Source organism: Colias eurytheme, chromosome 30, assembly GCF_061535395.1.
Source record: "Colias eurytheme isolate Ceu_HAF_F1 chromosome 30, ilColEury1 Martin Lab GWU primary, whole genome shotgun sequence".
Taxonomy (NCBI): Eukaryota; Metazoa; Arthropoda; class Insecta; order Lepidoptera; family Pieridae; genus Colias; species Colias eurytheme.
In genome coordinates this window covers 3,017,767-3,043,952 of record NC_143009.1, presented here as the reverse complement: position 1 = coordinate 3,043,952, position 26,186 = coordinate 3,017,767, and the positions used below count along the sequence as shown (strand labels likewise).

The following is a 26,186-nucleotide window of genomic DNA, read 5'->3' as shown; positions in this document are numbered from 1 at the left end:
CCAATGCGTTTCACGGCAAACGCACGCGTTCGAAATCGGCGGGAAATTTTGAGCGCGAAACGAAAGTTTGACATTTACGTATCTAAATACTTTTTGGTATGCCAGTGTTCTTATAATTTCAAATAGTGATGTCTCCAATCGATAGAAAGTTTCGATGATTTTGTTAATTTATTGCGATTAATTTTTCTTATATTTGCGTTATTTTTTTCAGTCAGTAAATTGTAAATTATTTAGTATAAGGGTAATTATCAGATAGTATATTTTTATATTTTAAATACATAATTACACGTTAAGCAGGAAGAAAATCGAGTTGTTAACCTAGACCTAAAGAGCGACAAGTTGCAATTACCGGCCACGGGCCACAGGGTAATATTTATCATTTTGCAAACGAAGTAAATGAACCATTTCTTTTTTTAATTAAAAAATTACATATCCATTAAAATTTTTAGTAACTAATTTAATGTTCTGATTGATTTATGGACGATTCACTTTACTTGAGGTACGATCTAAATATTTTACTTTATTATTATTTAGAAAATTTGGCCCCATAATGACCTTATTAATAACAGTTATATTTTTATATCATAAACTTATAGAAAAGAAATACCATGACGCCACAACTTCACCCATTATTTGATTGCATTGCATATGATCAACAAGCCTTGATGTTGGATTGTCGAGGTTAATTTAAACCAAATATTAAAAGTAGTATTTAATTGCTAAGTAAAAACGTGCTGTTATAACAATTTCATAATGAAATAATTTATGGACATAGTTTTTGCCACGGTAATACGTGATTTGATTTATAACTTATACTCATTGGCTTAAGTTATAATTGGGTAATATTAATGATCATATTTTAAAGTTATGCTTAATAAGTATTTTGGCCGTATAGTATTTTGTTGAAAAGTGAACTTCCTTGTGAACTCGCATCTTGTCACTAAAATAATCCTATTTGAGGAATAAATGGCTAGATAAACAATAGTTAGAAAACAATTATCTTTTTATAACGAATTTTGTTAGCATCGTTCGTTTGTTCATAATTGAAGCTCACTTGTGAAATCCAAATAAAGCATTGAGACATACATCAATATTAGACACTAGCATCATATAATTCAGTCATACAGACTTACTTACCTTGACTTGACTTACCATAGTACATTTGTGTTGTCAAAAAAACAACTTGAAAAATTAACTAACATAGAAAATTTAATTAACAAGTCAATAACTGCGTTAAAAACAACCGACTTCAAACTTGCACATGCAACATTTACAAATACAGACAAAAATGCTCATAAAATAAAAACTACTGGGCCTATCCGAATAAAATTTTTATGGGACCAATTCGACACCATCCCGCATCGAACAAAAAAAGAATCACGTAAATCGGTTCAGAAACCACGGAGTAATCGGTGTACATACATAAAAAAAAAAAAAAAAACATACCGGCCGAATTGATAACCTCCTCCTTTTTTTGAAGTCGGTTAAAAAACTAATATGGTGCGTTAGTAGCAAATTTTGTTCAATTTAATTGAATTTATTAAATTATTTATGGGGAAAATACGTAAAAATAGAAGTAGTTATACATCCCAAACATTAAGAGCAATTTTATTTTGTGAGTATGTTACGTACATGCTAATAGCCACTTGAGTCTAAGTTATTATTACAAGCAGCAAGTCACTTGCATGCATTGAATATTAACACTTACATAATTATTGCTAGGTAGCATAAAATATAAATTTCTAAGCCATAGAATTCATATCGATAAGTGTACTGTATACAAAGTAAAACGATTGTAGTTTACGTAAAAAATGTTGTTTGAGAGTTTACTATACATATGTAATTTGTACTTCATCGAGTTGCAACGAGTCATCAGCTGATAAAAATATTATTTGAGAAAATTAAAAAATTGAAATTTACTCAAAATTGAACGCATTTTATAAAAGAAATGTGAATCTTAGGATCTCATTATTGGTAAATGATATAAATTTTGTATAAATGCACTGTTACATGTTCAGGAATGAGAATATTAACTAAATTATTCTACCTCAAACATTTATCTTTAGTTACGTAATAGTTTAGAAGGAAGAACAATAATTCAAGTTTCCTTGTTTGTTTCAAGTTTATTAAATCCCGGTAAACCTTAAATGAGGACAAATTCTTGTTTACAAGGATGGTATGGATTAAGAATATATTGGCAATTAATTTTAATTTTAAGCGATTAACAGAATCTATGTTTAGAATTATTTGATACACATGTTACCTCTGTATCAGAAGTAAAATATTTAAGTGCGTTTGACAACAATGATTAACTTATAAAGAACCGGACCGATACCGTCCGTCGAAATCCGTCCACCATCGAACAGCTACCCTGAGTGATGGGCTTATTTTTTTATGTGATCCGAAGAACTATGTACCTACTAATAGTTTTTTAATAACACGAAAATTTTAGGTACTAATAGTTTTTTAATCACACGAAAATTTTAGTTGAGTGCCTACATATTCACAATTATTTGTACCTATTTGATTCAAAACACACACCAAAAAATCAATGTAACTTAAAATTTTGGTAAAAAATTCCAATTACGCAATTATCGATATATCGATTTTTTTACGTATGTAATACAACACTGAAGGTCGGTTATTAAATATTTACTTTTCACAGTATTGTTTAATAGCTTGAGGGTTTTTAAAGATTTCTGACGTAAATATGTAATGCGTATAAATAATTTTTGTTTTTGTCAGAAATTTTAAATGATGAGAATATTTTATATCATGTAAAAACGTATACATTGTGTGACCTCATAATGAACTACCTAAATCAGATTAATCCGGTACAAAATAATATTATTAAACAATTAATTATCTATCTCTGAAGATATCTCTGTATGAAATTTCATTTAGATCCGATCTATTTTGCGTGAAAACGTAAAGAATTTGCATTGTTAAATGATGATTTTAATAATATATGTACTATAATTCATATAGGGATGCAACATAGTTTCGTAATAGTATCGATATGATATTCTATCGTGCACCATTTGAAAATGAATGTGAAATTAAAAACCAATAGGTACTGATACTAAATAGTTTTATGTTATAGTTTTCAATCGTGGTTCAATTGAAGTCGATTAGCAACTAGAGGTAGGCGTCATGAATATGTTTATGTATTGAAATTTAAATTAACTAAAACTGGTTTGTAATCTTCATTATACGTCATACTTGCCCAAATAATGCTGCATTAAATTCATTTTTGAATCGGACTATTAGTTTGTAATTTTTAAACGATTAATCGACGTAGGATGAGTAATAGTAACGATTAAACAGTTTATTATTTATTCATTTTATTTACTTCTAGATTAACAAAAGTTCATAATTAATACATCAGAAGTTGTTTTCAGAAAAAGATTGAGACTTGAGCTACACTTAAGTACTTACAAAATAAGGAAATGCTAAAAAAATGTTGAAAAACAAAATATCGTTTCTGTATCGTAACAAACGTAGTTTCTGTAAATCTGTAAATTTTTAAATCCTTCACATCAATTACACCTTTTCAATGTCACGTAATTAACAAACTGCTGAATTATGTTTTTTTCTTTCATCTAATTAGAAATTGCGAAAACTTTGGAAAAACCACTATAAAGTTTTTCCAAAGTTTTTTTTGCTCAATAATCAAAGTCTTAAGATTAAATCACTGTTATTAATTAGATATCTTATGAAATGAAAAATCAGTTTTGCCGTTGATAATGTGATTGTAGATTTTAAAGAAAAAGCAATAAATATATAAATATGTAAATATCATATTAAAATTTAGTTTTTAATTTGTACGACCTAGACATGAACAGATGCAGTTTTAGTTTGATCACCACCAGATAAAAATAAACGTATTCGCACGTGCGTTTTATAGTATATATAAATAGGATTTGTTTACTTCGCAATATTTATGTTTTTGATTTGTAACATTGTATTACCCGACAGGTATCACATAATGGTTTATTTGTTAACCTAGTTTAAAACAACGAAGTCTCTTTGACTTTGTTAATGAAAAACATTATTTTAATTAAAAATGAATTAGATTCAACTCGCCTGTTTATTTCGTACTTGCATACGACAATGGGTGTACTTCCTTTTGGACTGTGCTATTAAAACAATATTATGTTCATGAGAAAAATACCATTTAATGAGGAAATTCAATAAATCAAATAAATTACCCTAAGGCCTAACGAATAATTCTTCTTTAGTTTTCCGCTGCCCTCCAGTGGAAACTGTCGTGTAAATTGTGGAAGACAGTGGAAATAATAGTGATGGTGCAGTGATACGATACCTTGCATGGACTATAGAATTTTGTTGGCATCGTTTGTGAACATAGCTAATTTTTTGAGTAACTTATTCACGATGCTTAAGCGAAGGACTTCAAAGCGTTTTGTGCTCGGTGATACGTCTGCTGATGATACAAATTACGATGGCGAGGCAACGGACGTGATGCCTAGTGAACTATTGCAAAAATTTCAAATGACCCTGCAAAATACGGAGCCTGAAATCAAGAGCGATGAAAGCGATGAACAACCAAAACAACAGGATAATAGATTGCTACGTTTGCCTAGAGGCACGTTAAAGTGAGTATTTCATTAATTATTATGGACTATTATTGTGAGGAATTATCTCTATTAAAATATTCATACACGAGATAAATACACGTCACTTACACTATAATCGAAAAAAAATATTTACACAATTCTGTTATAATAGTCTGTGATTGGGAAATTTTAAGTGCCTTATTAATTTTCAAATCTGATGATGCCTCAATAAATCTTCTATTTAAGGTATTAAACTTTACCTTGAAATTGCCTTTAGTGGTCAATTGGTAGATTATTTACGTTGTAATCTGCTTTATTGACTGTAACATAATAATATTCACATCGAATGAAACAACCGGTTTGTGATGGAAATCCATTGTGTACACATTCGTTTTTAATCTCAAGGTACCTGCGAGAGATAATTTTTTATTCATATTCGTGAATGGACATTGCCTCTTCGTACATATTCGAGTTATGTTTTATACATAGCCATTATGGACTATTATCACAAAAAATAAGGAAAACCAAAATATGTCATTGAAGTTTGTTTCATATTCATTTTATGCAACTTTTATTATTAAATGTTGAAATTTATCGTCACTTTTCTCTATCATTTTTATATAGTCATTTTAAAACAAGTATATACAGATTATTTAAGCGAAACTTAAATTTAGCATACAATTTAATTTCCAAAATTTACCAAGTGGATAAGTAAAGGACAATATCCTCAAAAGCTAGAGCATTTTATTAATTACCGGTATCAATATTCGAAAATTCATTCTCAGAACATGTAGATAAGACCTTTTTATTCTATGCATTAAAATTTCTCAAAAAAATAATGCAATTATGACGTTGAACATAAACTGTATTAACCGCCTGTATTACTTGCTCTGTGTTAACCGCTATTATTAACACTTATTTAATTGACAGGTCTAACCAGGATCAAAAACAGGAAATTAGCAATTGGTAATATACTTACGTATTATTATGCCTCTATGTGTTTTATAAATTGCGTCATATTGGATATTTGGTTAAAGAAGCGTAGTTATTTGATTTGGTTTTATATTTTGTAATGTGTAAGCTACGTTCCCTTTCTTATGAAGTAGAAATTAACCTGTAATATAAAATTATAAATTTATTTTTAAATACCTACTCTTTACAATGAATTACTTATTGTTTATTTTGCGAGTTATAAGACAAGCAATAATTAAAATAATTTTCAGATCATTCAATATACGCGCGCAAAATACGGTTCCTTATTTACATTGCTTTTAGTTGCATGAAGTTGCAATTGATATTCTTGTAGTGCGCTATTTTTTATATATATAATAAATAAATGTATTTTAATGCATATTATTCCTTTAATTTACGACACGCGTTAATTCTTACACTTGTTTTTGTTTTTGTTACATTAGAAATTATCGATATGCATAGTGATTGACCTCATCACTATTATAAACAACGTCCGGAAAACAGATTTTCAAGAAGCCTACAATATTTGCAGTTATTTTACGGCAGATCTAATTAAATTCGCACGTCCTTGTTACTCTTAACCGATTTGTTAAGAGAGAGCGAGAGAACCATATCGTATGATCCGTCATACGAACTTCATTGGCGTTGCAAACGTCAAACGTAGTGATAAAAACAAAACTGTATCAGTCGATCGGCGAAGAAATGTTGAATTTTTGTTGTTTTTACACCTTATTAAATAATATTAGCACGTGTTAATAATACTATAGTGTTTACAAAATAAGTGATAAGTGAAGAATGTATCCTGCGATGAATGGATTGTATTCTGAAGGCCCTTACAGGTTATATTTCTTATTGGGAATATGTTTTTTAATTTAAAAACTTTGTATGTTATTTACTATTTATTGTATACGCAAGCAAAAATATAATATAATGAATAATTCTCAATAACGAATAATTGAATTGCAAATTTCTTTTTGGAATTTACATACTATTTGCGATAACTTTCCTTTTCTCTTCACACTTTTACAAGTTGTAATTTAAAATGTTTTAAGTATGGAAAAATATACAAATAATTTTTTTACCCACACGATATAAGCAATACGAAATAATTTGCCTTTATTTCAAAAAATTTTAAGTGATTACATTAGAAAAAATAAATATTTTTTAAATGACATGGTAGGTACATATAATTTTATTTGCAACTAGCGGTCCGCCCCGGCTTCGCCCGTGGTACATATTTACGTTTTCTCTACATAAAAACCATCCTCGTACTTCAAGGAATATAATAAAAAAAGAATTATCGAAATCGGTTCAGCCGTTCTTGAGTTATGCGCTTACCAACACATTTTGGGATTCATTTTTTATTTGCAATTTATGTCGTTTAATAATTTGGTAGGACTTTTTGCTTCAATTTATTATCATAAAATATTTCTCTCTCTATATGGACTTGAAAGGTTAAATATGTATGAATATCAAATTTATACTGTACCTAACATATATTTATTTCTTACCTAATAAAAATTTAAATAAAAACAATATACACAGATGATGCAGGTACACAGTACAGTTTTTATTAAATTCTGTTCTTACATTTTTGAATAAGAATTTTTAAATTATTATAACATAAACTTCAAATAATATTTTCTAAGATTTTATTTAGCGAAACCACACAGGCAAAGCCTGTCCTAAGAAGCAAGTTTTACAAATAAATAAAAGGAGTGTGAAGTTCACATACTTCTAATTAATAAATTACCTACTATAGTAGTATAAAAAATGTGATTTAAATCTATAAATTTTAAATCACATTTTTTCCTATGTGAAAATTTAATTCAAAGAGATTTTTTGTAGGACATCATAACCCTGAAGATAATTAGTTTTATAGTTTCTATAGGACTATATTTTATAAAATTATTTTTGTATTACAAATTATTATTTATTTATTCTTATGTCCCTTTTTTACAATCATTATAATGTGACCTCCGCTATATGAATGGTATAATGACAATTCTTTCTCTCTTTTTGTGTTTAAATTAAAATAAAAGATTTTTTGTAAAATAACTTATAAAAATGAATATAAATGAATATAACTTATAAAAATGAATATTATATATAGGTATTATAAGTAACATAGTGATTACTTATCCTTCACTGGAACTCATGTTGATGTATTTTCATTTATTTAGATAGATAAGGTACAGTTTAGCAGTTTTATTTACTTTTAATTGACATAATCGCCATCATTTCTCCGTCATTTCAAGATGAAAATGCAATTATTTTCTCTTCTGTTATACGCAATTATATTTTAATATATGTTTCCTATAAATACTGGCTTAAATAAGCTTGCATGTTGTGTTTTCTATTTAAACAGAACTAGTTGTTATATTATGATACTTAATCCTTTTTGTTTTTGATAGCTCAAATCTTGAGGAAAATATATAATATTTAACATTACTTTGTTTGTGCAGTTATAATAATTATAATAGGCTTCATAGTTGTATAGTTTATGATTTAAACATTGTATTTATTTTCTTTAGGATTATTATTATTTGTGTTTATCCTTAATTAGCTTTACGACTTATGAGTTTTTGTCTGACGCAGGTTTAAATAGGGTTTTTTTACTGTTAGAGGTAAATATAATAAATATTTGTGTGATACCGAAATACGTAAATTAAACGCATGCATATGAAATAGAGTTACTATAAATAATACAGGGTGTCCAACTATTGGTATACTAAGCACGAAGGGACTTGGAGTTTTGCATACACTGATCATATAAAAAATACTTTAACAACAAAATTACGTCAAAATTTTTTGCTAAATTTTTCCTGAAAATCCATGTTTTCTTCTCCAGCTTAGCGCAGCCGGCATATACCACTTCTCTAATGTGAGCATTTTACCTTGAAAACATAATCTTAAACGATAGCTCATGTGCTGGTGGCAAAGTTGGGCGGGTTGCTTGTTTTGGATGTACACATAGAGTTTTAAGAATTCATTTATTTAAAAAAAAAATGGATCTGGAATTTTATAAGCATTTTTACGTAGGTACTCAGGGTATGCAAAACTATAACCTCCTTTGAACTTAGTATACCAACAGTGGGACACCCTGTATATTAAAATGAGTTAAATAATATGTACGTGATTTAAATACAAAATTTTTCAGAAGGTACTAAAAGTTATTGAACTCTGACATAGGCTAGCTAATCAAAATATGTTTAAATATCATATCTTCTACATAAATATTTAATAGAAAGTTGTGTTTGTTACATCACTTACAACTGCGAGGAAGCTGAACGGATTTGGATGATTTTTTATCTGCTTGGATAGAATTTCAAAATGTTTTAAACGTCTATTAATTCTTAGGCGAAGCCAGGGCAAGAAGCTAGTTACTTATAAACTAACTGTTTGGTTGAATGTGGCGACAAATTATTCTCTTTTATTAAAAGGGATGTCCCTTCAAGTAGTACTCCCAATATACTTTAAATTCAAGCCTTTGTTGGTTGTAGCACCGATTACTAAATAGTTTTATAGGCCCAATTGTAAAACCATTTGTACCACAATGTATCTCTCGATGTAAGAAGCATTCATAAAATTCAAAAGGTATTGGCTCTTCAATGAAATTATCAATAATAGAGGTTCTTTATATATCCAGCCAATTTAAATAGGTTTAACTATATAAAACATCATAATTAAAAAGTATGGTGGACTATGGTAATATTCAGAATACCATCTGTAGTAATGTAGCGTCATATTATTTGCAAGTGAAGATTTTACACTTTGGATTCAGTTTTTTTTACATAATCTGAAACCTTAATCTTATATGATTTATTTAATTACTCTTTTATTTATTACTAGAGGTCCGCCCCGGCTTCGCCCGTGGTACATATTTCGCAATAAAAGGTAGCCTATGTCCTTTCTCGGGTATCAAAATATCTTCATACCAAATTGTATGCAAATTGGTTCAGTAGTTTAGGCGTGATTGAGTAACAGACAGACAGACAGAGTTACTTTTGCATTTATAATATTAGTATGGATTCCTAAGGTCGAATAATGTAGTCGAAGGTCGAAAAATTAATAAATGTCTTATTATTTTGATATTGGACAAAAAATAAGCTTCCCGTGAATTGATATAAACTGCAAATTAATTACTATAAGATATTAAAATAATTATCATCCCATTTCAGGCCATCTATGTCCCAAGGTACCGTGATACATAGTCAACGCTTTCAAGAGAAAGACTTCACGGTCGCCACTCCGGAGGAGTTCGTTCGCAAGTTTCAGGGCACAAAGGCTATTAATAAGGTAAGATTTTAATATTTCGTTAAATGAAAAAAAAAGAAAAATCGATTACGAACGGGATTCGAATCTGCGTGTTTTTGCCATACCGAAGCAACGCCTCCCGGAGATCTTATTTATATCTTTTTTAAGTTTCCGTACCGATGAAACGGGACTTCAATGTCTATCTGTCACCAGACTGTATCAAATGAACCATGATAGATGAAATATTCAGACATGATGTATTTATATTGCCGCTGTAACAACAAATAATAAACAATGGAGGTTAAGCAACGGTTGGCGCGGTCAACAAATGGATAGTTGACGATTTTCTTACAGTTGCGCTCAAACTTATTTGTACGGGACCTTTAACGTGAGTCCGACTCGCTCTAGACCGATTTTTTCTAATTTAATCAATCTTTTACAGGTGTTGATCGCGAATAACGGTATAGGCGCTGTAAAATGTATGAGGTCTATACGAAGATGGTCCTACGAGATGTTCAAGAACGAGCGGGCTGTGCGGTTTGTTGTTATGGTATGTTATTCTTTACTTCATTATAGATAAATCAATTATTTTTCGTATTGTATTAAATTCGATGTTTTCTTTACATAAAATTTACTTTCTTCTAGTTGATTTTAAATCATGTACCAGAAGTGGGATCACAAATTTATCCAAAACAATACTTTCAAAATCACTTCTAAATGAAGCCTACACATAAAAATTTGGGATAAAGAATTTATTCTCCACAATACATTAAAAATACTTCTAGAAACCAGTCTACACAAAAAAAAATTGACTTTTAAAAATCTTTTTACCCATTCCAGGTGACACCAGAAGATCTAAAAGCAAACGCGGAATATATAAAAATGGCGGACCACTACGTACCCGTGCCGGGCGGTTCGAATAATAATAATTACGCTAATGTGGAGCTGATTGTCGATATTGCTACGCGTACGCAAGTGCAGGTGAGATTTTATATATTTATTTGTATTGATTTTATTATTTATATGTTAAAAGATTTCTTGGTAAGAGCATAAAACAAAAATTTTAGTGTTTTTTTAAGATATAAAAACATATACTAATTTTATGGTAAATCTATAACATCCAAGCATAAATAAAATCAAGAGAGACATATTCGAGATTTCTAAATACCTAACTCTCTACATCAATATCATGCGTTTTTTCAACGATTTATTAGATTTTGCTCTCTTTTTTTCTTTTTAAACTTTAGATATTTCTCCATCTGACTGTTTTCATTAAGCAGGGTTATTTGCAAAAAATTCAAAAAAAAAATATTTTTATCTACTTTTCACAATTTCAGGCGGTCTGGGCAGGTTGGGGCCATGCATCCGAAAACCCGAAACTTCCAGAATTATTGCACAGGGCCGGCGTTGTGTTCATAGGGCCCCCGGAGAAGGCCATGTGGGCCCTGGGGGATAAAATAGCCTCGTCTATTGTGGCCCAAACTGCTGATATACCGACTTTGCCTTGGAGTGGAAGCGGTAAGTGAATGATATTTTCGATTTTTTGTTTTTTGAAAAAATGTTTGAAGAAATTTTGCATATTTATTTATTAAAACCAACAAAAAAGCTAAAATAATTATTGTAGATGTTATATAATTGTAATTATTGTATTAAAAATATGAAAATAACAAGAACAAATAGTTAAGAGCTTAATTTCATAATAGATCTGTTACATATTTCTGTTGTTTTTCGAAATTAAGTTCTTACAACGATGATTTTCTAACAATATTATTTTTACCTATCATTAGGTTTTCCAATAAATTATTTCAGATCTAAAAGCAGAATACAATAGCAAGAAAATAAAGATTTCATCGGAACTATTTTCAAGAGGTTGCGTATCGTCCCCAGAGCAGGGATTGCAAGCTGCTACAAAAATTGGTAAGAAATATATGTTTTTTTATGTATTTTTACTGTTTTTGACGGTATTTAAACATGATTTCAGATTTTTGGGTCACTTTTTCGATTTCTATACTACTTACAAAGTTATTACTGATAAAAAATCGTTTATTTTCTATCTTTATTTCTAAAAATGAAGGCATTTGAATGCAATAAAACTAAATATTAAAAGTAATACTACTTACTTTGAATACATGTTGTTAGATTTTTTTTATGTGTCTTTCCAATTTATTAAAATTGCTATGATTAGGTTATTCTCGTAAATTTGCCTTGAGCATTTATTAAAACACCTAGATTTATAATTCAAAGTGAAATTTCACTAAATTATTATAGAAGCAATTTTTATAATCAAGTTTATTATTACAGGGTTTCCAGTAATGATTAAGGCATCAGAAGGTGGCGGTGGTAAAGGTATCCGTAAAGTGGAAAACCCAGACGATTTCAACAACATGTTCCGTCAGGTTAGTTGCCTTTTTTGTATGTTTTTAGTACAAAATGTTACTGGTGTGTCACAGGGTTCATGTTTGGGTCCATGGCTCTTCCTTACTTATGTTAATGGCGTTTGTCGCGTAATGTTAAACTGATGCATGGAGATTGTACTTATAGCTATGTTGTTTGATAAAATTGTGTATTATTAATACTACTGGAAGATTAATTGGAATTAAAAGCAATTTTATAAAATTTCACGTTTAATATGAGAATACAAGTTTTTACTAAATATGATAAGTTATTATTTCATAAATAAATATTTTTTATAATATTATAATTTTAGGTACAAGCCGAAGTGCCCGGTTCGCCTATATTCGTGATGAAGCTCGCAAAATCAGCAAGACATTTGGAAGTGCAACTTCTAGCTGATCAATATGGTAATTTGTTTCTTTTTATTTAAAAGTAGTGACTTTTTTAACATTTTATGTTGAATTTATATTGATATTATTTATTCCGCTACAATTATTGTACTACCATAGGTTCGGACTGCTAAAAATATAGTTTAAACGTCTGTCAATATCTAAAATTGTTTTACATTTGAAAAACTCAAAACTCCCTAACCAAGTTTAAATTCGTTCACCATTAAAAACCTACATTATGTGTATTATTCTTAAAAACTTTTACTTTTCACACATTGCTTAATTTTTTCCCTCATTTTTACTTCAAACAAACCAGAAAATTCTATACTTTTTACCCAAAATTATAAAAAACTCGTATTTATTACAGGCAACGCAATATCCCTATTCGGCCGCGATTGTTCAATCCAACGTCGTCATCAAAAGATCATAGAAGAAGCGCCCGCTGCTATAGCGAAACCGGATGTTTTTATTGAGATGGAAAAGGTAATTTTTTTGTGATAAATGTATGATTTTTTGTGGAAAAATTTGATTTTTTTTTTGGTGAAATTTTAAGTTGGTAAAAATGTTTTAAGAGGGGATTTTTTTATAATTTTTAAAATTGTATAGATGGAGATAGATAAAACAGATTTTAAACTATGTTTATTCAATATTAATATTACATTACGTTTTATTGAGGGGGGCAAATTTTTAAATCGTTTTTACAGTCGCTTTTATTTCCGTTTAAATTGTTCATTTTACGTTTTACCTATTTCAAATTATTTAGTACTAGCTGTGCTCCGCGGTTTTACCCGCAGTGCTCCGCTCCTGTTGGTTTTAGTGTGATGATATATATCCTACAGCCTTCCTCGATAAATGGGCTATCTAACACCGAAATAATTTTTCAAAACGGACCAGTAGTTCCCGAGGTTGGCGCGTTCAAACGAACAAACTCTTCAGCTTTATAATATTAGTATAGATGTTTTTCTTTACAATAAAAAATACTTCCAGGCGGCCGTACGCCTAGCTAAAATGGTCGGCTATGTGAGTGCCGGCACGGTGGAGTATCTCTACGACCCGGCCACTGGACAATACTACTTCCTGGAATTGAACCCGAGACTGCAGGTCGAACATCCTTGCACGGAGATGGTGGCTGATGTTAATCTGCCGGCTGCGCAGTTACAGGTGAGTTTTGGGGGAAAGAGTGATGTTTTAAAGGACGGTTGTTTTAATTATTTTGTTCGTTTGGTCAACAATTTATTATTTATGGTTATTAAAAATTGTATAATGTAATAAGCTATACACACCGGCACAATTAGCGGAACAGAAAAAAAAGCGAGACTATGAGATAATAACGCATATATTTGACGAAAATGTAATTAGACACAAAATAACAAATTGATTAACATCTTTTAACAAAGACTTTGAGACGTCTTCGTTATTTTTTTATTGAAAAATAAAGAAATTTGAAAAAAGTGAAATTTTGAGATGATTTAGAGCCATCACAAAAAATTAAAAAAGTAAGCAATAAATGATTCAACAATAAAATTACAGCAAAATTAATAACGAGTGTTTCCCCCTCTTGCTCTGATTACGGTTTCCATTCGTCTGGGCATGCTACAGATTATGTTATCGATGATTTCTTGAGGCAACCGCTCCCACTCCTCAAGTAATGCGTTTCCAAGTTCATTCAGATTGTTGGGGGGTGGCATTCTGGATTTAACCCTTCTTATTAGCAAGTCCCAGACATGCTCTATCGGATTCATATTGGGGGAATTTGCTGGCCACTGCATCACCGGTATACCTACGTGGCTCAGATATGCTTGTACCGATTGTGCACTATGAGTACGAGCATTATCTTGCATTAGAATAAAGTCGTCAGCAATAAATGGGGCAAATGGTACAAAATGTTCTTCTAAAATGTCACTGATGTATCGATCTGCTGTCATTGTCCCTCCTGTGACTATCACTAACTCCGTGCGAGCTCCCAAACATATCCCTCCCCAAACCATAATCGAGCCACCACCAAAAGCCACTGTGTGTTCAAAATTAGACTGTATGTGGCGTTCTCCTTTGCGTCTCCATATTCGCTGTCTCCCATCGATCTGTTTTAAAAGAACTCTGCACTCATCAGTAAAGAGAACCTGCTGCCAGTCGTTCAAATCCCAGACGATGTTCTCGCGCATAGGTTTCTGTTCCGCTAATTGTGCCGGTGTGTGTATTTATTTACACATCGGCAAAATAACAAATGAAAATTAAAAAAAGAGAGTTTGTGCCGAGCACACGTGTCAGAAGTGAAACTTCTTTGGCAAGATTCAAAGATACCGAAATCGTCGCCAAACTCCATGACGTGGCGCTATTGCCATGACTCGACATTGAAACTTTAATCTCAACGCACCCAAAGAAGGTTTCAATTCAAAAATAATGAAAGATAAATGCTGGTAAATAACATCTTTTCTATATTTCCAGATTGCAATGGGTCTGCCCCTATACCACATTAAAGACATTCGTTTGCTCTACGGGGAATCCCCATGGGGCAGTTCTCCATTGGACTTCGACGAACCGGCGCAAAGACCTTCCCCCTGGGGGCACGTTATAGCCGCGAGAATCACTTCGGAGAACCCGGATGAAGGTTTGTGTCCCTAAATTTTGCCCCTAGAAGGTGCCCCAATATTCTGCCCCTAGATATGTATGTGTAAGGTGAAAACGGCATAAGATGACAGAAACACTCGGAATAATCGAAAGGTTAGTATAATTTTTTGGTAAAACTGTGGCTTATAAGAATAAAGATATAGGGGCAGAAGATATTACTGCCCCTAACATAATCACATAATATACGATTGCTCCATTGGACTTCGACGAACCGGCACAAAGGCCTTCCCCCTGGGGGCACGTTATAGCGGCGAGAATCACGTCGGAGAACCCGGATGAAGGTTTGTGCCCCTAAATTTTGCCCCTAGAAGGTGCTCCAATATCCTGCCGGCTGCCCCTAGATATATTGTATGTGTAAGGTGAAAAAACAGTCAATAATCGAGAGGTTTGGATAATTTTTTGGTAAAACTGTGGCTTATAAGAATAAAGATGTAGGAGCAGTAGATATTTCTGCCCCTATACTACATAAATTTTCATATCATTTAATACCTTTAATAATAATGAAATACTATTATAGTTGAAATTACTCGTATCGGTCATTATTACAATAAAGATGTAATCGTTATTGAAAAAAGTTAAGAAATTAAGCAGATCTAACAAAAATATATTATTTTATGGCCGCCGTTACAAGGTTACGTTGTTGAATTTTTAATAAAGTGTCAAATGTTACCTGTTAATATGACTTTACTATAACAATGTTTTAATTCAAACAAATAAATATTGCATACTAATCTATACTAATATTATAAAGCTGAAGAGTTTGTTTGTTTGTCTGTTTGAACGCGCTAAACTCAGGAACTACTGGTCCGATTTGAAAAATTCTTTCGGTGTTAGTCCATATATCGAGGTAGGCTATAAAGGCCTATACATATATCCGTACGCTAATACCAACAGGAGCGGAGCCACGCGGGTGAAACCGCGGGCCACAGCTAGTATTATACATCTAACACTATATGGATATATTTTTTAAGCTATTGCATAGCTTCTATCGCGGGCCTTGAGCGCGGGGACCGAATCGAGATATTCCGTAACGAAAAAACCTCACGCTCCCCACGGGGACGGGCGCGGAGGTGTGGCTTGAAGGCATAGCATGCAATAGCTTTACCGCGGCAGTCCCCGAGTGACACACGTCTTTTTTGACGTGACAACGTCTTATAATTCGATAGAGCCGGCTGCACGCACGAAAAAATATGACTCATGCGGCGTTACCTCGCTCTGAGGCGTTCCATGTAAGGCTTGAAGTGCGAGCGAGAGCGCGGAACGAGCGACAAAGAAGCTTAAGACGTTGTCACGTTCAACTATCGTCAGTAAACCGACTTTACAGACAACCAATTTTTTCTAACAATTTATTTCATTACACAGGTTTCAAACCCTCCTCCGGGACGGTGCAAGAACTAAACTTCCGTTCGTCAAAGAACGTCTGGGGCTACTTCAGTGTGGCCGCGTCTGGTGGTCTACATGAGTTCGCGGATTCACAGTTTGGGCACTGCTTCTCATGGGGGGAGACCAGGGAACAGGCTAGAGAGTGAGCTATGCTATGTTTTATTTGTCTTTAAAAAATTTTAGGGTACAGGCTAGAGAGTGAGTTGAACTATGTTTTATTTGTGTTTAAAAAACTTTCCCCCTCGGTGGTCAAGGGGTTAAAATAATTGAAAATATTTAATAATCTTAATGTTTTATAGCAAAATAGCATTATAAATATTTCCCCTATTTACAGGAACTTAGTAATAGCTCTAAAAGAGCTCAGCATTCGCGGTGATTTCCGCACTACAGTGGAGTATCTCATCACCTTACTTGAGACACCGTCGTTCCAAGACAATAATATAGATACCTCGTGGTTGGACGCGTTGATCGCTGAACGGGTGCGTTTGATTTGAATTTGAATTGTATTGATTTTATTTGAATTCAATTGATTTGAATTGATTTGATTTGTACCTATTTGATTTAAGTTTTGCTAGCAAGATACTGTGCTATCATGAGTTATCATAAGTTGATTAAACGATATTGTAATATGTTATAATGATCTAGTCATCTAACTTATCACAATTTAAAAAAAAGACGGGTTGCACTGGGGGAGTGCCGGCAGAAGTGAAAACTTGATTATTAACGTTGAGCATGTTTGATATTTTGGAATGGTATCCGTCTTACGCTTTTTCGATCAGGTCACGTGTCCTGACGCGAGTTTAAGATGTTATACCCATTACAGAAAAAGTGCTCAACGCCGCTAAAGAAGTTTTCACTTCAAAAAAAAAATGGTGGATTCATGGACACACCTGTATTTGGCACTTAAATAAAAATACAGTAATGAAGAACTATGTATAACTTTTTGTAGTAGTAGATAGTTTGTAGATAACTGATGTTATTTTTAAACAATCACTAATCACTTTGAATGCAACTACTTTTGTTATTAAAGTTCTTATAAAATTGGTAATATCACAATTTATACCTTATTCCACAGTTATTAAAGCTTATATTTCATAATTTTTTATACTCTGCAACTGTTGATTTTCAAACCAATTTATACCCTATTCTACAGTTATTAAAACCTATATTTCCTTGTTTTTTAACTCTCATAATGATTTTCAAATTTGTACCTTATTCCATAAACATTAAGGTCTATATTCCATTGTTTTTTCATAGGTACAATCAGAGAAACCGGATATAATGCTAGGCGTGTTGTGCGGTTCGATTCTCATCGCAGACAGCATTATAACAACGCACTTCCAGGAGTTTAAGAGCGCTTTGGAAAAGTAAGTTTTTACCATTTATGTTAATAAATGCTTATAAAATTTTACATGAATAAAAAAGTTTTTGAGTTAATTTTAATATACGACAAGAATCGGAGTTTAGATTTTTTTGAAAGGTAAGATATTATTATTATTGATTGTTCGGTTTCACATTTAAATTGGTACAATAATTTGCGGCCTCGCCCGCGTTTTCAAAGAAAAACCCGCAAAGTTCCCGTTCCCGTGGGATTTCCGGGATAAAATCTTAATCCAAGTTACCTTCTATATGTGTGCTAAATTTCACTGTCATCGGTTCAGTAGTATTTGCGTGAAAGAGTAACAAACACACACACACACACACACACATCCTCACAAACTTTCGCATTTATAATATTAGTAGGATTAAAACTGCTTTTTACATTATCTCTCTGATTATATTTTTTTAATTTTATCTATCAAATTAAATCCATACTAATATTATAAATGCGAAAGTAACTCTGTCTGTATGTCTGTTACTCAATCACGCCTAAACTACTGAACTAATTTGCTTGAAATTTGGTATGGAGATATTTTTATACCCGAGAAAGGACATAGGCTACTTTTTATTACGAAATATGTACCACGGGCGAAGCCGGGGCGGACCGCTAGTACTTAATAAAATAAATAATAATATTACCTTCACAATCGCCTAACAACGGTTTAGAGCAATCTTCCGTATCCTCTCCCATCTCACGGAACCGTTGTATTAAGTTCTCTTCTGAATTATTTCTGAGAAACACGAAATATAAAGCTATTTATTATGCATACCATGTTTAAATATAAAATAGTTGAATCGTTTCTATCGCCTTAAATACGTATTTAATCATAATTTATCTTTAATATTATTTTTTATTGACTTGACGACATTTTCCCCACAAAGAAAAATTTTCCTGACGTATAGAAATTCTCCTGTCTTATCGAAATTTTCACGGCTTATAGAATTTTTCCTGACGTAAAGAAATTTTCCTGGCGTATATAATTTTTCCTGACTTATACAAATTTTCCTGACGTATAGAAATTTTCCTGGCTTATAGAAATTTTGCTGGCTTATAGAAATTTTCCCGACGTATAAAAATTTTCCTGGCTTATATAATTTTTCCTGACGTATAGAAATTTTCCGGACTTATGGAAATTTTCCTTTCTTATATGTATAAATTTTCCCGACTTATGGATTTTTCCTGGCGTATAGAAATTTTCCAGACGCATAGAAATTTTCTCAAGGCATAGAAATTTTCCTGACGTATATAATTTTTCCTGACGGATATAAATTTTCCTGGCTTATAGCAATTTTCCTCACGTATGGAAATTTTCCTTGTTCATAGAAATTTCCCTTTCTTATGGAAATTTTTCAGCAAATTTTCCTGGCGTATAGAAATTTTCCTGGCTTATAAACATTTTCCTGACTTATACAAATTTTCCTTATCTATATAAATTTTCCTGACGTATAGAAATTTTCATGACGTATAGAAATTTTCCTGGCTTATAGAAATTTTCCCGACGTATAAAAATTTTCCAGAAAATTTTCCTGGCGTATAGAAATTTTCCTGGCTTATAAACATTTTTCTGACTTATACAAATTTTCCTTATCTATATAAATTTTCCTGACGCATAGAAATTTTCCTGACTTATAGAAATTTTCATGACGTATAGAAATTTTCCTGGCTTATAGAAATTTTCTCGACGTATAAAAATTTTCCAGAAAATTTCCCTGGCGTATAGAAATTTTCCTGGCTTATAAACATTTTCCTGACATACAAATTTTCCTTATCTATATAAATTTTTAATATTATATTAAGTATGGATGTATATTGTATATATTACTTTATAAAAATAATTAATTTCTTACCATCTTTCCAGGGGACAGATCCAAAGCTCGAGCCAGCTTTCCAATTCAGTCGAAGTTGAGTTAATACACAGCGGACTCAAGTATAAAGTGCAAGTGACCAGATCTGGACCAACTAGTTACTTTATCGCTATGAACGGGAGCTTTAAAGAGCTGGACGTTCATAAATTGGCTGATGGAGGTGGGTTTTAATGTTTATTATACTATACAAAAGTAGGTTTGACGTTTAATATCTATACATATAATAAATCTGTAGAAGGGTCAATTCTGTACATTAAAAATATTGAAAAAATAAATAGCAGGGGGTGTTACTGGATCGATACCAAACCCAAATATGTGATTAAAAAAATTTTTGTCTGTCTGTCTGTCTGTCTGTCTGTATGTGAAGACATCACGTGAAAACTAACGGTTCGATTTCGATGAAACTTGGTATAATTATACCTTATTATCCTGGGCGTAAAATAGGATACTTTTTATCCTGAAAAAATACGAAGAAAAAAAATAATCTTAATTTTTCAGTTTTATCCATAGACGTTGTTCTGTAGAACAGCGAACACACGTTGGGTATTATTATAGGCCTAGCCGTATTTGAGTCCAATAGATATTAATAAGATGTTATTGTCAGAGTTACTCAAAATGGAGAAATAAACCATCCACGCGAAGACCGACATCCGCGCGGACGGAGTCGCGGGCGGAAGCTAGTTAGTAATAAATTGTTTATTTGTCACTGTAACAATTCTGGTTCTATGGGTTTAATCAATGATAGGTGATAGTGTAGATAGGTTACCAACACAACATACGATCTTCAAACACTAACGCACACACGATTAGACGGCAAAGTGAGATGGCATGATTCGAGCGAGAAAGAGCTAATTGAAGTAAATTTTGGCTAAATAGCCACATTTTGCTACACACACACTACACACCTTTTGAATTTAAATATCAAGTGAACAGTACAAACATTTTTAACACAATCAGAAGCTTAGTATGGGATCAGATCGTGCCGTGTGTGAAAATTGTCCTGAAATATTTATTTATTATTATTAAAAAAAAATATATATTTTTCTTCACAGGTACTCTACTATCTGTCGAAGGAGCGTCCTATACAACATATCTAAAGGACGAAGTGGACAAATATCGCATAGTTATCGGAAATCAAACGGTTGTCTTCGATAAGGAAAAGGACCCTTCTAAATTAAGGGCTCCATCGGCTGGGAAGTTAATTAACTGCCTAGTTGAAGATGGCGGCCATGTTGATAAGGGACAGCCGTACGCTGAGATTGAGGTTTGTGTGTTTGAAAATGAAAATGAAAATGAAAATGAAAAAATTTCTTTATTAGTTTCAAAAAATGTTACATAATATTTTATGGATATTATTATTTTTTATAGACAAAATATACACGTATTTATTTTTTACATCCTGTACATTCCGTAGTAAATGTATCTTGTAATATGCAGCGTGTTTAGTTTTAAGTTGTATAGGATAAATCGAATTTTTTGAGTTCAAAAATTTGATGGTGAGGCGATAGTATCGTTATGTACAATAACATGAATTAAAAAATTAAAATTTGAGTTGAAATGCCTTAAAAGTTTGTATGACATTTTCTATGCGTAAAATTCGTTTTGCGCGCAAAGTTAGATAAAAAAAGCACAAAAAAATTGATTAATATTATTCTGATGACACTTTCTTTGTAAAAAACACTATAATTATTTGCTATAGGTGATGAAAATGGTAATAACACGTTTGCGACTTAAGTGACTTTAAAAATACACTTTAAATTCTTCATTATCCGTTTCTTATGCATGATGACGTCAGTTTCTATGTTAGTCAAAATACAATAACTTTTTTTCGTCTACGTGATGAAAATGGTGATGACAATTTCTACTTGAAACATGTATAACTTAGATATTTGTTTCCTACATTAATGCTACACTACAAATGTGTTTTTTCGTACAGGTGATGAAAATGGTGATGAAAATTTCTACTTGAAACATGTATAACTTAGATATTTGTTTCCTACATTAAAATTACACAAAAAAATGTATTTTCTCTATAGGTGATGAAAATGGTGATGACACTAGCCGCGCCTGAAGCGGGTGTTGTGACTTGGTGTATGCGACCTGGTGCCGTTTTAGATATGGGATCACTTATGGGGACACTTGGTAAGTTTATTATTATATAAATTATATATTTTTGGCATGTATTGTCTTCTTTACATTGACTATAATATAACAAAACATGCCTGGAAGAGATCACTCTTAAGTGGTAAGGCCATCCCTGCTTGTCTACTATAAGTTTGTTTTAAAAATGTATTTGTATACCAGCACAGTAAAGTGTATACAATAAATAAATAATAATAAAAAAATAAGATTAACAATCCCATTCAAAAATTGTCCAAAGAAAAACTCTGCCTACGCGTGTATTGGGCAGAGTTTTCGAATAAGAGATACCTACAATTGACGTTGAAGATTACTGCCACGAAATGGGGTGTTAATAATTTCAATGAATGGTTTACAGATATTCAGATGTTTTTGATGACTCTTTAATAGACGAATGAGAGTTATAATACGCCAATGCCCCCTTAAAACATTTCCTTTCATGTTTCCTTTCTTTTTTATTTTAATCGATTCAACTTAAAAGACGAAGTATAAACGATTGTACTTATTAAAAAAATCTATTATTCCTACAATAGCCAATGTAAACACCATTTTACTACTTCCAAACTATAATTTGTTTACAATTCCACAGAACTAGACGACCCGTCGCTAGTCACAACGGCTCAACCGTACAAGGGTCAGTTTCCACTCGGTGATAGTGCATCATCTGTGTCTGATAAACTGAATCATGCGCACAATAAATATAGGGCCATATTGGAGAATACGCTGGCTGGTGAGTTATTATTTGTAAATAGAGAATATAGAGTAGATGAATGCTATATTATATTTTTATAAAATGTGGGTAGATTTGAAAATATATGTAGGTAGTTAAATATATTTATACTAAAGTTTAATTAGTATAAGGGCTGATTTTTCAATCCTTGATTAAAACTTATTCATCGAATTACGTATTAAACTACCATTTGAAAAATGTCTTCTAATTGTCCGTATTTGACAGTTTACGTGACATTTTAATATTATCGTGTAATACTTTATTTGACGGGTAAGTTTGAAAAATCGGCCCTAAATATATTAAATTAAGTATTCTGCAAGTAATGATTTTCTGCTACATTGAACCACGTATTTTAATTAATTTAGAGAAAATAAAACACAGCAAGTGTAGGACAATGTTTGAGCAAGTGTGATAACATCATTACGTATAGTGAATTTTTAAATTTCAAATAAGTTTTCTATACATGCATATTCGATAAATTAAATAACATTTATGAAACCTTTTGATTTCAGCCTCAAATTGATTTAGATGTATAAATAAATAAATAAATATTCAGGACAATTTTCACACACTGCACGACCTGATCCCATACTAAACTTTCGCTTGTGTTATGGAAACCAGATGGCTGATAAACATACATGTATAATTTTAAATAAATACTTATATAGATAATTAACGCCCAGACACAAAGCAAACATCTATGTTCATCACACAAATATTTGTCCCGGGTGGGAATCGAACCCACGACCTCTGGCTTGGAAGGCAGGGCCACTACCAACCAAGCCAACCGGCCAGTCAAACATCGATTTAATCCCGCAATATTATTTTCTATTTACTGTTTATAATTATTACCATTTTCTTATATTTTTACAGGTTATTGCCTCCCAGATCCATACAACACGCCTCGTCTTCGAGAAGTGGTTGAGAAATTCATGCAAAGTCTACGGGACCCTTCGTTGCCTTTATTGGAATTACAGGAGGTAAATATTATATTTAAAAAGTAATTTAATGCAATATATAAATATAATCAAATTTTCGGGAATAAAAAAAAATGTGTGCGTGTACACACCGAGAAGTGAAACTTCTTTATGACCTTATTTTTTAAAAAATAATTTACTATATGCAACTTTACAGAAATACGTCGAATCACGCGTGGTAGGGATAAGAAAAAGATGGCGCGTAACGGAAAAATGTCACGCGTAACGAAAAAATGTTACACTAAATTTTTTTCCCGATACAGAAGTTTCACTTAAAAAAAAAAATATTAATTTTTTACCTTTTTCCCAGGTATTATCATCAACATCAGGCAGAATACCGCTCTCAGTTGAGAAGAAAGTCCGCAAATTGATGGCGCTATACGAGAGAAATATTACCAGTGTGCTTGCGCAGTTCCCGAGCCAGCAAATAGCTAGTGTTATTGATCAGTATGTATTTATTGAAGTGAAAACTTCTTTAGCGGCGTTGAGCACTTTTTCTGTAATGGGTATAAAATCTTAAACTCGCGTCAGGACACGTGACCTGATCGAAAAAGCGTAAGACGGATACCATTCCAAAATATCAAACATGCTCAACGTTAATAATCAAGTTTTCACTTCTGCCGGCACTCCCCCAGTGCAACCCGGCTTTTTTTTTAATTTTAAACCTAAGAATTTAAGAAAAGGATAGAAAAAAAGAGAGTGTGTGTCGAGCAAACGTGAAAGTGAAACTTCTTTGGCAGGATTCCAAGATACCAAAATCGTCGCCTTACTCCATGACGTGACGGTATTGCCATGACGCGACCTTGAAATTGTACTCTCGACGCGCCTAATGAAGTTTCACTTTTAAAAAAATCATAATGCTCATAAGCCAACTCTGCCTAGTACATGCATAGGCTGAGTTTTGCTTCGGACAATTTTGTGTCAAATGTGTATTATGTTTTAATAATGGAATGTGTCCAATAATAAAAAAAAATATCATTGATAAAATAAACAACATTACAAAATTGATATAACTATAGTCCTTTTCATTTAGGATGATTCCTGTGACACTTCATCGTGTTCCGAATTACGTATTTTATGTTTAAAAAGTCAAAATAATTTTAGTGCATAATATTTTTATTTGATGGCGGCATTATTACCAAAAATATAAAAATGAAACATCTTAAGCTTATAAATCAAAAACAGTATTGTTTAGTTTAATATAATGAAAAATAAAATAAAATAACACAAAAATATAATACCTACGCAATTCGTGTACATGAAATGGATCGTTGAAAAATCATAGAGTTGGAAAATCATATAATCGGCGCCCATCTTGTGATCGTTTGTCAATCGAGTCAATCGTCTGTACGAGTACGTCAGCCTTGTATACAAGTTGCATTTTTATATTGATACTTTACGTGGTATTCTGTTATTTTTACTAATTGTTATTGTTGACTTTTTGTTGCTGTTGTTTGCTAAGTTTCCTTAGTTAATTGTTGGCGAAATGCCGAAAAAACTAATTTTGGTACTTTATTCAAATCGATTTCCTTTCCATATAGAATATTATCGATTATCGGAAACAATTGATACGATTTCAGTAATCGACATCTCTACACGTGTCAAAAATCGATGTGTCACAGAAATCATCTTAGGTGGAAAGGACTATAGTTTTATAGCATTCAAATGTGAATTTTGACTGAATAGAAAAAAATCGTGAATTGGCAGAAAGACGAATGCGGGTTCGATTGTTTTCTATTCCTTATAATTTTCTCAACATAGGTAATTTTTAAATAGTCTTATAATTATTTTTTTTTAATTTCTGTATATTTAAATGTTTTTTTTTGCAGCCACGCAGCCTCTCTATCGAAACGTGCTGACAGAGATGTATTCTTTATGAGTACACAGGCTCTTGTTGTTTTAGTACAGAGATATAGGTAAGTTATTTATATTATAACAAACATACACACAAAAATTATAAAAATTGCTGTTTTGGTATATATGTATATCCATAAATAAATAAATAAATATGCATTTAGTAATCAAAATCACTGCGTTAAAAACAACCGACTTCAAAAACGGAAAAGTAAAAAAGATTTGATATCATTATTACTATTACTACATATTATTCAGATGTGCTATTTACTAAAAAGGTTTGATGTCGGTGCACGGGCTTAATACTAAGTGCTTAGTGCACGGGCTTAATACTAAGTGCTTAGTGCACGGGCATAATACTAAGTGCTTAGTGCACGGGCTTAATACTAAGTGCTTAGTGCACGGGCTTAATACTAAGTGCTTAGTGCACGGGCTTAATACTAAGTGCTTAGTGCACGGGCATAATACTAAGTGCTTAGTGCACGGGCTTAATACTAAGTGCTTAGTGCACGGGCTCAATACTAAGTGCTTAGTGCACGGGCTTAATACTAAGTGCATAGTGCACGGGCTTAATACTAAGTGCTTAGTTGACACCGGCCGAATTGATAACCTCCTCCTTTTTTTTGAAGTCGGTTAAAAA

At 31.9% G+C, this 26,186-nt stretch overlaps 1 protein-coding gene across 1 annotated transcript in view; it reads left to right on the top strand.

The window, feature by feature from the left end:
- Window positions 1–26,186, top strand: part of ACC (acetyl-CoA carboxylase) — a 55,040-nt gene continuing 28,854 nt past the window's right edge. The window contains exons 1-22 of the mRNA XM_090118630.1: window positions 1–96; window positions 4,242–4,616; window positions 9,731–9,848; window positions 10,249–10,356; window positions 10,647–10,787; window positions 11,144–11,324; window positions 11,616–11,723; window positions 12,108–12,202; window positions 12,514–12,607; window positions 12,957–13,072; window positions 13,577–13,750; window positions 15,035–15,197; window positions 16,580–16,742; window positions 16,935–17,079; window positions 17,858–17,967; window positions 19,840–20,006; window positions 20,899–21,110; window positions 21,883–21,988; window positions 22,575–22,715; window positions 23,589–23,695; window positions 24,003–24,139; window positions 25,522–25,608. Coding sequence (XP_089974756.1) covers window positions 4,330–4,616; window positions 9,731–9,848; window positions 10,249–10,356; window positions 10,647–10,787; window positions 11,144–11,324; window positions 11,616–11,723; window positions 12,108–12,202; window positions 12,514–12,607; window positions 12,957–13,072; window positions 13,577–13,750; window positions 15,035–15,197; window positions 16,580–16,742; window positions 16,935–17,079; window positions 17,858–17,967; window positions 19,840–20,006; window positions 20,899–21,110; window positions 21,883–21,988; window positions 22,575–22,715; window positions 23,589–23,695; window positions 24,003–24,139; window positions 25,522–25,608 — 2,960 coding nt within the window. The 5' untranslated portion in view covers window positions 1–96; window positions 4,242–4,329. The remainder of the gene's footprint in view (window positions 97–4,241; window positions 4,617–9,730; window positions 9,849–10,248; window positions 10,357–10,646; window positions 10,788–11,143; window positions 11,325–11,615; window positions 11,724–12,107; window positions 12,203–12,513; window positions 12,608–12,956; window positions 13,073–13,576; window positions 13,751–15,034; window positions 15,198–16,579; window positions 16,743–16,934; window positions 17,080–17,857; window positions 17,968–19,839; window positions 20,007–20,898; window positions 21,111–21,882; window positions 21,989–22,574; window positions 22,716–23,588; window positions 23,696–24,002; window positions 24,140–25,521; window positions 25,609–26,186) is intronic.